Source organism: Phascolarctos cinereus, unplaced genomic scaffold, assembly GCF_003287225.1.
Source record: "Phascolarctos cinereus isolate Bilbo 61053 unplaced genomic scaffold, phaCin_HiC Scaffold_1;HRSCAF=81, whole genome shotgun sequence".
Taxonomy (NCBI): Eukaryota; Metazoa; Chordata; class Mammalia; order Diprotodontia; family Phascolarctidae; genus Phascolarctos; species Phascolarctos cinereus.
In genome coordinates this window covers 142,626,259-142,638,839 of record NW_027555514.1, presented here as the reverse complement: position 1 = coordinate 142,638,839, position 12,581 = coordinate 142,626,259, and the positions used below count along the sequence as shown (strand labels likewise).

The window sequence follows — 12,581 nt, the reverse complement described above, 5'->3', positions numbered from 1 at the left end:
GAGTGGTTTGCCATTTCCTTCTCCAGCTCATTTTACAAATGAGGAAACTGAGGCAAACAGGATTAAGTGACTTTTCCCAAGGTCATACAGCTAATAAGTGTCTTAGGCAGGATTTTAACTTAGGTCTTCCTGACTCCAGGCCCAGAACTCTATCCATTGCACCACCCGGCTGCCCCAGAGTTCTCACTAGAGCTACATTACTGAACCTCTAACTGCCCTTAGGAGATCGCTATCTAAATGCCAATTTGGAACATCAAACAACACATGCAGACCTGAACCTATCACCTCTACAAAACTTGTTCTTTCCCCTAGCTTCTCTATTTCTTCCTTTTTCCCTCCTTCCCTCCTTCCCCCTCATTCTTTTTTCTTCCTTCCTTTCTCCCTTCCTCCCTCTCTCCTTTCCTTCCTTTCTTCTTTCTTTTCTTTCTTTTTCTTCTTTTATTTTCTTTCTTCCTTCTTTCCTACCTTCCTTTCTTCCCCCTCCCTTCCTTCTATCTTCCCTTTCTTGCTTTTTTTTTTTTAAAGACTAGGTCTCCCTGTCTTTTCCAGGTGCTACTCATGGGCCTGATCCTACTCTGATCAGTATGGGAGCTTTGATCTATTTTGTTTCCGACCTGTTGCCCCTCCCTAAGCAACTTAGTTACTCTCAGTTCTCATAGGACTTGCCATATTAATACCAAACTTCATGCAGACACCTGATCAGTGTAGCCCACTGTAGCTCAGAACTCCTGAGCTCAGGGGAACTGCTAGCCTCAGTCTCCCTGATAGCTGGGGTGACAGGCCTGCACCACCATATCTATCTATTTCTATTGAAATTGGGATCCTGATAGAATCACAAGGTTAGAACCATGGACCAAATCTGCTTAGGTGAAATGTAATCGACAGCTAGGTAGCATAGTGGATCAAATAGCTGTATGTGGAGTCAGGAAGGTCAGTGTTCAAATCTTGCCTCAGACACTTACTTAGCTGTGTGACCTTGGGCAAGTCACTTATTATTTTCTTCACTTCAGTCTCCTCCTCTGTAAAATTAGGCCATTGAACTTGATCATCTCTAAGGTCCATTCAATATCTAAATCTATGATCCTATAAAATGTAAAGTCTTATATATGTCTAAAAACATATCAACTGCATGAATTCAACTTAGGGAAGATATAGCTAGTCAATAGTTCATGGGGGATGGGGATTGAAATCTCAAGGTGAACAAACAGTATCAAATAACAGATAGCAGGGGCAGCTAGGTGGTGCGGTGGATAGAGCTCCAGCCTTGGAATCAGGAGGACCTGAGTTCAAATCTGCCCTTAGACACTTACTAGCTGTGTGACTCTGGGCAAGTCACTTAACCCTGATTGCCTCACAAAAAAACCAAACCAAAACAAACCAAAACAGATAACAGCTAATGTGATGCTGGACTTCAGTCATTGAAGCTTAGTGTCCACTCAGTTCTGGGGGGGAGGGGTCGCAACTTAGGAACATTGAGAAAATTGCAATGAGTCCAGTAGTGAGGAGATGGAAACATGTCATATAGGCATTGGATGGGAAAAATGAGGATGTTCTACCTGGCCTAAATAGGAGTGTAATCCTGGTCTTCTCCCGATGGAAGTCCTCTCTACTTCTTCTGATTTGATGGTTCTTCCTAGAACCTACATTTTAAGGAAAATGCCCAAGCCAGCCATGTCTTCATCCTCTTCAGGCTCCACTTCTGACTCTAGACTTTGTCTATCATGCCCCTGTACCAGTCCTCCCCCTCATCATCTTTCCAGCTCCCTTTTATGAATTTTCTTCCCCCATTAGAATGTAAGCTCCTTGAGGGCAGGGGCTAGCTTTCTTTCTGCTTATGTCTCCATTCCCAGCATTTAGCACAGTGCCTGGCACATAGCAAGCACTTAACTCAAGCTCATTGACTTGATCAGAATAAACAAAAGAAGACTTAGGAGAGCCACGATGCCTGTCGAAGAGATCTTAAGTTTGTTTTGCTTAGTGCCAGAGCACAGAGCTAGGAACAGTGAGGGAGCTGTTATTTGGCCTAACATGAGAAAAAAAACCAACTTCCTAACAATTAGAGCTCTCTGAGAGGGGAATGAGCTGCTGCTCACTGGGGAGCTTCAAGCTGAGTAACTCCTTGCTAAAGATGCTGCAGAGGAAACTCTTAATTAGGCATGGTTTGGACTACATAACCTCAGAGGTTGTTTTGAATCCTATGAATCTATTGGCTTCTTTCCAATCTCTCTCCATCTCCATCCATCTTTCATCCCAATGCTAAAGTATTTTTTCTGATGCACTGTCCTGATCACATCGCTGTCTCACTCTTCAATGATTGTTAATTTTCTGCTCAATGAAGTATATATTCATTAGCCTAGTATTCAATGCCTTCTACACTCTGCTTTGTGGCATCCAGTTTCCCCTTCTGATGAAATCAGTGTGTTATCTAAACCGAACTTCTCATGGGTTCCTTTTCTCTTCTGCCCTCTCCTATTATTGTGGTTTTGCTCAGGCCACTCTACATCTGTGACAATTTTCCTTCAAGGAAAGAATCAGGTCCCATTTTTTTTTTCAATTCAATACTTCAGTCCAATTAATCCTTCCTTCCCAGCATTCCATGCTCATTTCCACCTTTGCGCCTTAGCTCTTGTGTTAACCTAATCTTAAGGATATTACACTTTCTTCAAAGCCAAGGTTAAGGTTCACCTCCCCTATGAAGCCTTGACTGACTAAACTCAGCTACAGTGGACTTTTTATTCTCTGAATTTTTAGTCTTCTAGTCTACACCACTAGCAGCTGGGGGCAGCTAGGTGGTGAAGTGGTTAGATCACTGATCCTGGAGACAGGAAGACTTGAGTTTAAATCCAGCCACAGACACTTACTAGCTGTGGGACCCTAGGTAAGTCACCAACCCCTGTTTGCCTAAAAAAAAAAAAGTCCCTCCTGGATCACTGCCTTGCTGTGGTGGAGGGACTTGCGTAGCTCAATGAAACTATGAGGTTACTGTGCAGGGTTACCCAAGACGGACAGGTCAAAGTGGACAGCTCTGACAGAAAAAGGGGGGTGATCCACGTAAGAAGGAAATGGCAAACCATTCCAGTATCTTTGCTGAGAAAACCCCATGGAAAAGATAGTGCATGGGGTCATGAAAAAATGCACATGACTGGATGACTTGAACAACCCCAACAAGTCTGCCCTACACTGACAATCTAGCTCTTGGTTGTGTGGTTCTTTATTTGTTTCATGTAGGCATATTTCCCCTCTCCAAATAAAGTATAAACTTCTCAAAGAGAGGGGCCCTAGATCTATTTCTTTTGTATTTCTGTATCATTTCTTGCAAATATTTAATAATAATAATAATAATGACATTTTTTTAGCTCTATGCCTTAAAAAAAATCCTCTTCACCATGTCCCACCCTGACGACCAGCTACATTTCCATGTGGAAACTGGGGGACCACATACAGAGAAACTAAGTCCCACTGGATGTTTGGTGCATATCCTAGCTGTGTTAAGACAAAGGAAACTTCCCTTTGTTAACTGTTCAATAACTTGTGAGTGCTTCATTTCAGGCCAATATTGAACCCAAACTAAGAGAGAGCTGGTGTTAGTGTCACCTATGAAGGAGCATCTTTAGATGGTTGAAAATATGGGACCATTTTCCAGACACAATCTAGGCTACTTTCCACCACTTCCTATTCAATTTTGTATCCATTTTAGTCTTACAGACAAGAAAATTAAGGTAATTTCAGGGAAGATAACTTACTTTTTCACAGTGTTTAAACTCACAACATTTAGCTGTCCAGTGTGGCACTTACTCTATGATGTTATTTTGTGGGGGACATAGGTATAGGGAAATCCCAGGGAGGAAACTCCCTCTCCCAATTCAACTTAGTACCTATTCTGCAACTTTTAGTCTTAAAGAATGGTCTAGAGTACAGGGGGTGGGGGATAAACAAGCATTTATTAAGCTCTTGTTATATACCAGGCCGTATGCTAAATGCTTTATAAATATTATCTCATTTGATCCTCATAACAACATTGGGAGGAGACTGAAGCAGATAGAAGTTAAGTGATTTGTGTAGGCTAGTAAGTGTCTGAGGTCACATTTCAACTCAGGCCTTCTGGACTGCAGGGCCAGTGAGCTATCCACTGAGCTGCTTTACTGCGTCTAAAGAGAGGTTGAGTGATTTGCCCAGGGTCACACATCTGTGTGGGACATGAGCCTAGGTCTTAACTTACGAGGCTGACTCTCTCTCCACTTCTCTGCTTTGCTATAAGAGTCTCTCAAAGTTTTACTTCACTGTGTGCCTTTGTGGTCAGCCTATTCAAGTACTAATGTTCTTTCAGTTAGGGGTCTTTGAAATAGACGATGCTAATTAAGTCTGGGCCCTTTGACTGCCAAGGAAAAGATCATTCACAAACCATTCATTATTGATTCCTTGAAAAGATCCCATTTAAATCTTTATCTAAACCTCCCTTCTTTTCACAGTCCCACTAAGAACCTTTATTTTGTTTTTCAGGTAGTCGCCACTGGGAACCCTCCACTTGATTTTGAAACAATGCCAAACAGATTTCAATTACAGGTTTATGTTGAAGATGAAGCTGGTGCAATGGACCTGGGACTCTTGACTGTCCAGTTAGAAGATGTTAATGAACCTCCTCTGTTTCTAGACAACTTGGCAAAAGGAAGTAAGATATGGTGTATCTGTGCTGTAGAATGAAAAATAATGTTTGAGATTCTGGGAGACAGATAAAAATGATTAAACAGACATGTTTTCAGTGGATAAGGCTGCTCCAGACAGAAAAGTAAAGGACAGAAAAATAAAGGAACAACCACCTCTTTCCAGTTATCAGTTCCTCTCCCCTTTCTTTATACTTGGGTGGTAAAAAAAACCATACAACTGACTCACCAGAAGCGGTGGATAGTAGTCAGGTCCAATTTTGCAGTATTCCTTGGCCATCTTCTCATCTTTCCCCTCAAAACTAATCTTTTTTCCTCTTTCACAGGGCCCTTTTCCCATTCCAGACATGAGTTCAGTCTTCCATATTCTTACAATATTAAAAAAAAATTCACAAATTAGCGGAAAAACCATTTAAGTTATAAGAATTCCCAAGGGTATTTTTGCATTTTAAAATAGGATTTTTGGAGACAGGAAAACCTCATGCCAAAGAGTTTCTAAGGGTTACCTTCTAGTCATTTTTACCTCCTCTCAGTCTCTGCTGGAAGACTGAGAAAATGAGAATTTAGTACACCAGCTCTGAAAAGCCTTCTGAACCAGTACTGTTTGGTTCCCTATAATTTGTTTGAATGCACTCTGTAAATAGGGTGTTTCTTCATATGTCAACATTTTGTTGGTTTGGGAACTCAGTCAACTGATGGATTTAGATTGTAACCCTTCTTCAATTTAGTAGAGTTGTCTGAGATGCACAGAAATTAAATGACTTGCTCAAAGTGACACAGCAAACGAAGTTGAAACCCAGGTCCTCCTGACTCAAGATCCAGCCCAATAAGTCAGTCTGCCTGTCTACTTCTTTCTAATTACATCCTGATTCTTCAGGTTTGATAAATTAGGCCATACTTGGGAAACTTTGTTTTCTTATTTGTATTTCTTAAGTGCATCAGAATAACATACTTGCTTTATATCTTTAAATGTTATTATACTTTGAACTCCTCTGTAGCTGTAGAGCTCTATATCTTGGAAGGAATAAGCCCTGGACCCATTTACCAGATGGAGGCAGTTGATCCTGAAAATAAGCCCCTCATGGTAAGTCTTATTAAAATGTATTATTATCATTATTACATTGTATTGTATCATGTCATATTACAATATAAAATATTTTAGGTAATATGTACAAATATATAAATAAATACATATAAATAATATAAAATAAATTGATATATAATTTATATATTATAACAATGCAAAAAATAGATAAAATAGATAAATAATATAAATGTATACATAACATAAATTAAATTATTGTGTAATTTATATACTATAATACAAAATATTAAATAAATAACATGAATATATAAATAAGCATATACAATTCTACTAAATATAATATTATATGCATGATATTAAATAATATATAATATATACTATTAAATAATATTAAAATTAAGATACAATATAATATTATATATTATATTACAATTTAAAATGTATTATTATTACATCTTGGCCTGTTCTGGTTCTGGTGTGATATTGTGAGCCCGGATACACATATACTCTACACACACACACACACACACACACACACACACACACACACACACCTCCTACCACAAGCCCTGACTGTTTCAAGCAAGGAAGTTGTAGCACAGATGTGGACAGTTTGTCCTCAGGTAGATTGATCTATGACCTATCTTTTGGCTCTTTGGGGAAGAAGAATATAAAAACAGTTTTTAAGCCTTCAGTAGAAAGCTCTGGAGACCCCATGGGACCTACTTGCCTTATCTATTTTTATCTTTTACCTGAAGACATTGGAATATGTTTTTAGTATAAAAAAGGCTTTGAATTCTGGGGCTTTGAGTGATCCATTTTACCACTTGGGAGCCTGGACTGATACATGTGTGAACCTGACATCCTGTGTTTGTATAGGATGACTTTGGGCTTTGGAACTGGAGAAAATATACTTTATGCTTCAAAGTTGGGAATTTAAAAAGGAGATTAGAATCTGATCTCCTTCATTTTCAATGCCAGGCTGAACAAGGCTGACCCCTGGTGAGATTTTGTAGCAAACAAAGCGTGTCTTGGAACCCAGCGCTCTCTTTCTGTGCCCCTCTCTTACTTCCTAACACCATCTACCCTATTCATAAATTCATGGGTCTAGCTCTAGTGAGGATATTAGAGGTCATGTAGCCCAAGTTCTTTGTAAGGAAACTGAGGCCTTGTGAGGTTAAATTACTTAGCTAAGGTCAGGTACAGGCACAGGTAGTGCACAGCAGAACTGGATTAAAATCCATGTTTTCCTACATTAAGTTCAGCTCTTTATTCAATGAGTTTTCCAGCTGTATAGGACTCCCAAATCCCCTCATTGTGTCTCACTCAGATTTCCTTTCTCTCCATGGTTTCCCAAACTGCCTTTCTCTCTAGCACTACCTATCAAAACTCCTATTCCTTCAGTGACTCTAATCTCAGGTCCCCATTAGCAAAACAAAAATTTGATTAAACTAATTCCTACTAATGTGTAAGTGGTAGATACTTCCCTTAACTCTACCAGGAAGATTTAAAAAAAAATTTTTTTTAAAAATGTTAAAACAAATTAATGTCTAATTGTTGACATTTTAAGTATTGGAATAGGAAGAGGGAGAGAGATCATATTAGATAAGATCTTTTATGTTGTTGTTGTTCAGTTGTTTTCAATCGTGTCTAGCGCTTCCTGACCTTGTTTGGGGTTTTCCTGGCAAAGATACTGGAGTGGTTTGTCACTTCTTTCTCCAGATCATTTTACAGATGAGAAAACTGAGGCAGAGTTGAGTGACTTGCCCAGGGTCACACAACTAGTTAAGTATCTGAGTCAGATTTTTATAGCATGCCTTAAATCATAAGGCAACTAACTGTTCTGCCCACATGTAAGGACAGTTCTGAGATCAAGGCAATTTTTCCTTTCCTCCTCTCTTCATGAAATGGGGCCTGGACCTCTGATTTCATTGGTATAAGGAATTCCCAATGAGGACAGTTCCTCTACCAGATCAGCACTTTCTCTGCAACATATGGTCTTAAAGAGTTGCCTAGAACACCAAAAGATTGAGTGATGTTCCCAGGGGTACGAGACCACTGTCTACATCAGAGGTTTCCCTGACCTGTAGGCCAATTCAATATCCACTACTCCATGTTGCCTGCTCCTCACATTTACCTTTGTTAGAAATGAGGCCTTAGAAAAATCAAGCCTTCTAGTTAAAAACGAAACTAAGCTCGGAGTGAGTGAAGAATCATATATTTTATGGTTCTTGGGAGAATGGGGCACACCTCTCAGAAGAGAGTGTGCCCAATACAGAAGTGAGAGACAGCTTTATACTGTTAGAACACCGAGACTCCTCCCTTTCAGGCCTATATTGGTCTGTTCCTTTCCATGTTACAATCTTCCTTAGCCACCCACCCCTTGACATGTCACCCCTTTCTCCTCATGCCTTGTCATGCAACCCCTGATGCATTAATGAGGCTCTAATTTTATTCAAGGTGTGTCAGTTAATATGAGATTAGCTAGTTAAGCATGCTCAGTTCAAGAGGCCCATGCCCTTTATCCTACATAGGATCAGTTGAAACCAGATCTACCCTCTGGACTGAAAAGCAAGAACTTTGGAGTCTGTTTTCTGAGACTAGGGTCTATCTCATTGGCTGCCCCTTCCCCTGTTTTTCTGTTGTTGCAAGATTTTGCAAGCTTTCTAGAACAATGCAACTTGCTGATGTTGTAAAATACCAAAGGTTATCTTGAATTGTGGGAGCATGATACCTTGCCCCTTACATCTTTAAAAGGTACCAAATTGGAAACAAAAAAAACCCCACATCCTTTTTTAATTTTTCATTTCAATAGATTTTTATCAATATCTTTTATTTTTCTTAGCCTCCATTTCCCCCTGTATCTCTTGCCCTGTGACCCTTCCCAGAGATTATAACAAAGATTTTTTTTTCGTAGAGAGAAGAGAAAAAAAAATCTGTAAAAACCATCAACAGATTAAAGAAACCTGATGATGTATGCAATGTTCCATGTCCATAGATCCCTACCTCTAGTAAGGAGCAGGGAGGTTCCTTGTCATATATCCCCTTTAGGACCAAGCTTGTTCTTTATAATTTTACAATATAAAGTTTTGATCGTTTTACAGTTGTTCCCCAATGAATGGGCATCTACTTTGTTTTTGGGTTGTTTTTTTTTGCTGCCATAGAATGTGCTGTTTTAGTACATATGGAACCGTTTTCTTGTCACTGGTCTTGAGATATACCATACATGGACCCTCTGGGTCAAATCCAAATTGTATTCTAGAATGGTTATGCAAATTTAGAGCTTCACTGACAATATGTTAGTTTGCCTGCCTCTCTACAATCCCTTCAACATTTATTATTCTCATCTTTTGTCATCTTAGCCAATTTACTGGGCATGCAGTGAAAGTTCTGGGTTTCTTCTACTTTTGTCTGTCTAATTATTAATGACTTGGAGTGTTCTTTCATCTGATTGTTAATAGTTTATTTACCATTCTACTAGAGAATTGATTGTTCATATCCTTTGATCACACATCCAAAGTTTTATCCCTTGCCAAAACCATATATGCAAATGACCAAGCTTGGACCCCCAAAGAGTTGAAAAAAATACACCTTTCTCCCCTCTTTGCAGAGTTGGGGGACTATGGGTGTGAATATTCTCTCCATACTTAGCTGATGTGTTAGCTGGTTTTGCTGAACCTTTTTTTAGCTAGATAGTGCAGTGGATAGAGTGCCCAGCTGGGAGTCAGAAACCTCTGAATTCAAAACTGGCATCAGACACTTACTAGCTCTATGACCCTGGGGCAGGTCGCATTAACCTCTCTTTACCTCAGTTTCCTTATTTATAATATGAGGATAATAATAGCACCTACCTCTCAGGTTGTTATGAGGATCAAACAAAAAATATCTGTAAAGTGCTTAGCACGGTACTCGGCACATAGATGCTATTGTTTTTATTTCCCCTTTTTCTTTCTTTTTTTTTTGATGTCTTTTTTATGCTTCATTTAGTATTTTATTTTCCCCAGTTACATGTAAAAACAATTTTAATTCATTTTTAAAACACTGAGTTCCAAATTCTCTCCCTTCCTCCCTCCCCACACCACCTCATTGAGAAGGCATAGGTTATACATGTGTAGTCATGCAAAACATATCCATAATAGTCATGTGGAAGGTAGGAGTATAGATAAGTCCTTGGACACTATCTAGTCTAATCCCTCCCCCCCCCCTTTCAGTCAGTCGGTTGATAAGCATTTATTAAACACCAAGTGCCATTCAGGATACAGAAAAAGGCAAAAGATAGACCCTGCTCTCAAGGAGCTCACAGTCAAATGGAAACTCAAGAAAAATAAAGAAAGCAAAAAAGATAAGTATGCTTCAATCTATATTCAGGCATCATCAGTTATTTCTCTGGGGATGGATAGCATTTTTCATCCCAAGTCCTTCAAAGTTGTCTTGGATCATTGTATTACTGAGAATAGCTAAGTCATTCACAGCTGATCATCTTACAAGATTGCTGTTACTTTGAACACAGTATATTTCACTTTGCATCAGCCCATGCAAGTTTTTCCAGGTTTTTCTAAGAGCATCCTGTTCATCATTTCTTAGAGCACAATAGTATTCTAAAATCACATACCACAACCTGTTCAGCAATTCCCCAACTGATGGGCAACCCTCAATTTCTTGAAGATGATAGTAGGGGTTTCTGCCTTTTCCCTCCTTCTACATATGTGTCTCGGGCTGCATGTTGCCTTTTTTGTGACTTTCCCCCATTCGCTTTCCAGGCAAGCTGACATTAATTTCTGACTTTGTTTGCTGCTATACAATGGGGGGAGAAAGGAGGGAAAAGGAAGTGCACCATGTAGTTTGCCCTCAAATCCAACACCCACCTTGGTATAGTTCTGTGGGCTGAGTAAAGGGATCAACCCCCAAAGAAGAGGCCTTGTGTCAGGCTTCCATAGCTTCCCCCTAGCTCCTACGTGGGGGATCGAAGTTTTATGAAACTTGTAAAAGTGAAGCAATAAAACATAGGCATGGAGGTTGTTTGATTATAGTTTCCTAACACTGGCAACATTTTTGTCTGGTTGTTGAATTGGGCCTGGATGGAAATGTAAGATGTGAAACACCTGAATTTTCCAAGATTCTGTGGCTCTCTGATTTCTACAGAAGAGCAGCTTGTTTCCTTTTCAGAAGGGGCCTGTACTTAAGGCTCCTAGGAAAAGCAAAAGATGCTAGGCCAGTGATAAAGTAATCACCAAGTATTGGGGCCGACGAGGAACCGTAGAGAACATTTAGTCCAGTGCCTTTCCTTTCCCAAGGAAGGAATTGAAAAATACCCTAAGTGCTTTTCCTCTTCTGCCAGCAGCATTTCTGAACTATTCTCTGATCTGCCTAGATGGCTCCACTAGAGCCTCACTCAGGGATCGGTGATGGGCAAAAGAAAAAAAAACCAACCACCTGGATTTGGAGTCACAGAACCTGGGTTCCAATCTTGGCTCTACTACTTACTAATCACTCAGTCTCTCTAGGCCTTAGTATTCTAGTGCCTTCCATCTGTTGATTATTTCCTATTTATCCTGTTCCATAGCTTATTTGAACACAGCTGTTTGCAGGTTGCCTCTTCCATTTGACTGTGAGCTCCTTGAGGGCAGGGTCTATGTTTTGCCTTTTTCTGTATCCCACTTGGCACTTGGTGTTTAATAAATGCTTATCAACTGACTGACTAAAAAAGGGGAGGAGGGATTAGACTAGATAGTGTCCAAGGACTTATCTATGATCCTACCTTCTCTCTAGTACATTTATCATGTGATGTCACGTATGACGATTGTCTATGTTTGTATCTTATCCTCCCATTAGACCCTAAGATGCATGGTATAAGGGACTGTGTTTTAACCAGAATTTGTATCTTTCGAGCAAGTAGTGTAGCACTCTATTCATAATGGCTAGACTTGTAGTTTCAAAGGTGTGAGGAACCCCTCCCAAGTGAGGAAACTCCATCTGTTAATGCCTACAACATTTTCCATTGAAGTCTTAGAGAGCCACCTAGAGCATTGTGGAGTGACATGACTTGCCCGGGGTCACCCAGCCAGTGTGTGTCAGAGATGGGATTGAACTAAGGTCTTCCGGGTTTCTAGGCCATTACATTCCTCTCTCCAATTATACCAGGCTCCCTACCCCATGGTAGGTGCTAAATAAATGTTTGTGGTTAAATGTTTATTCCCGAGGGTCTAAGATGAATAGTTCTGAAGTACAAACACATAGTAAGGGGTCTTACCATCTCTAAAGTACTATCAGTCAAAAAAAAAATAAAGTACTATCACTCTCTGGAGACTCTTCTTTGAAATCCCAGCAGATAGAAATAAATCCTGGGCTTTGAGAAGCTCATACGGTTCACTTAGCCAGTTCAAAGAGAAGGAGGCTAAAGAACAAAGAGCGGCCCAGAATATAACTATGATCAGTGGAACATTGCCTTAAGAATACACTAATAGACACAGGAAATTTTGTTTTCCTATTCTGGACCCCCAAATTCCTTGAGGTTATTCCCCCCATTCTGTTCTCACCATTCTAGCTTCTGTTGCAGAGATCATCCTTCTCCTCCAAGACCAACCCCATTGACTTGTATTCTTGATCATGTGATCCAGACCACTCCCATCACCTTCTAGAAGATTTCCTCTATAATCACCCCCCACCCCACTTCAATCTCTTCCCATCTACTGGTTCCTTTTCAGCCACCTACAAACATTCACAGGGCTCCCTCATTCTTAAAGAAAAAACCCTCTCTGGACCCTTCCCTTCCCCTAAGGTATCATCCTGTATCTTTCCTTCCTTTTTCAGCCAAACTTAGAAAAAGTTGTCTGTACTCAGTGCCTCCACTTCCTCTCATTTCACTCACTTCTCAC

At 40.0% G+C, this 12,581-nt stretch overlaps 1 protein-coding gene and 1 long non-coding RNA gene across 2 annotated transcripts in view; one reads left to right on the top strand and one right to left on the bottom strand.

Moving 5' to 3' along the window:
• Positions 1-4,993, bottom strand: part of LOC144457147 (uncharacterized) — a 32,095-nt gene extending 27,102 nt beyond the window's left edge. The window contains exon 1 of the long non-coding RNA XR_013486506.1: positions 4,891-4,993. This is a non-coding gene — a long non-coding RNA (uncharacterized LOC144457147). The remainder of the gene's footprint in view (positions 1-4,890) is intronic.
• The window catches only part of CDHR3 (cadherin related family member 3), a 104,743-nt gene that overhangs the window by 11,744 nt on the left and 80,418 nt on the right, over positions 1-12,581 (top strand). Inside the window, exons 3-4 of the mRNA XM_078154425.1 lie at positions 4,501-4,669; positions 5,660-5,745. Of these exons, the coding sequence (XP_078010551.1) occupies positions 4,501-4,669; positions 5,660-5,745 (255 nt within the window). The remainder of the gene's footprint in view (positions 1-4,500; positions 4,670-5,659; positions 5,746-12,581) is intronic.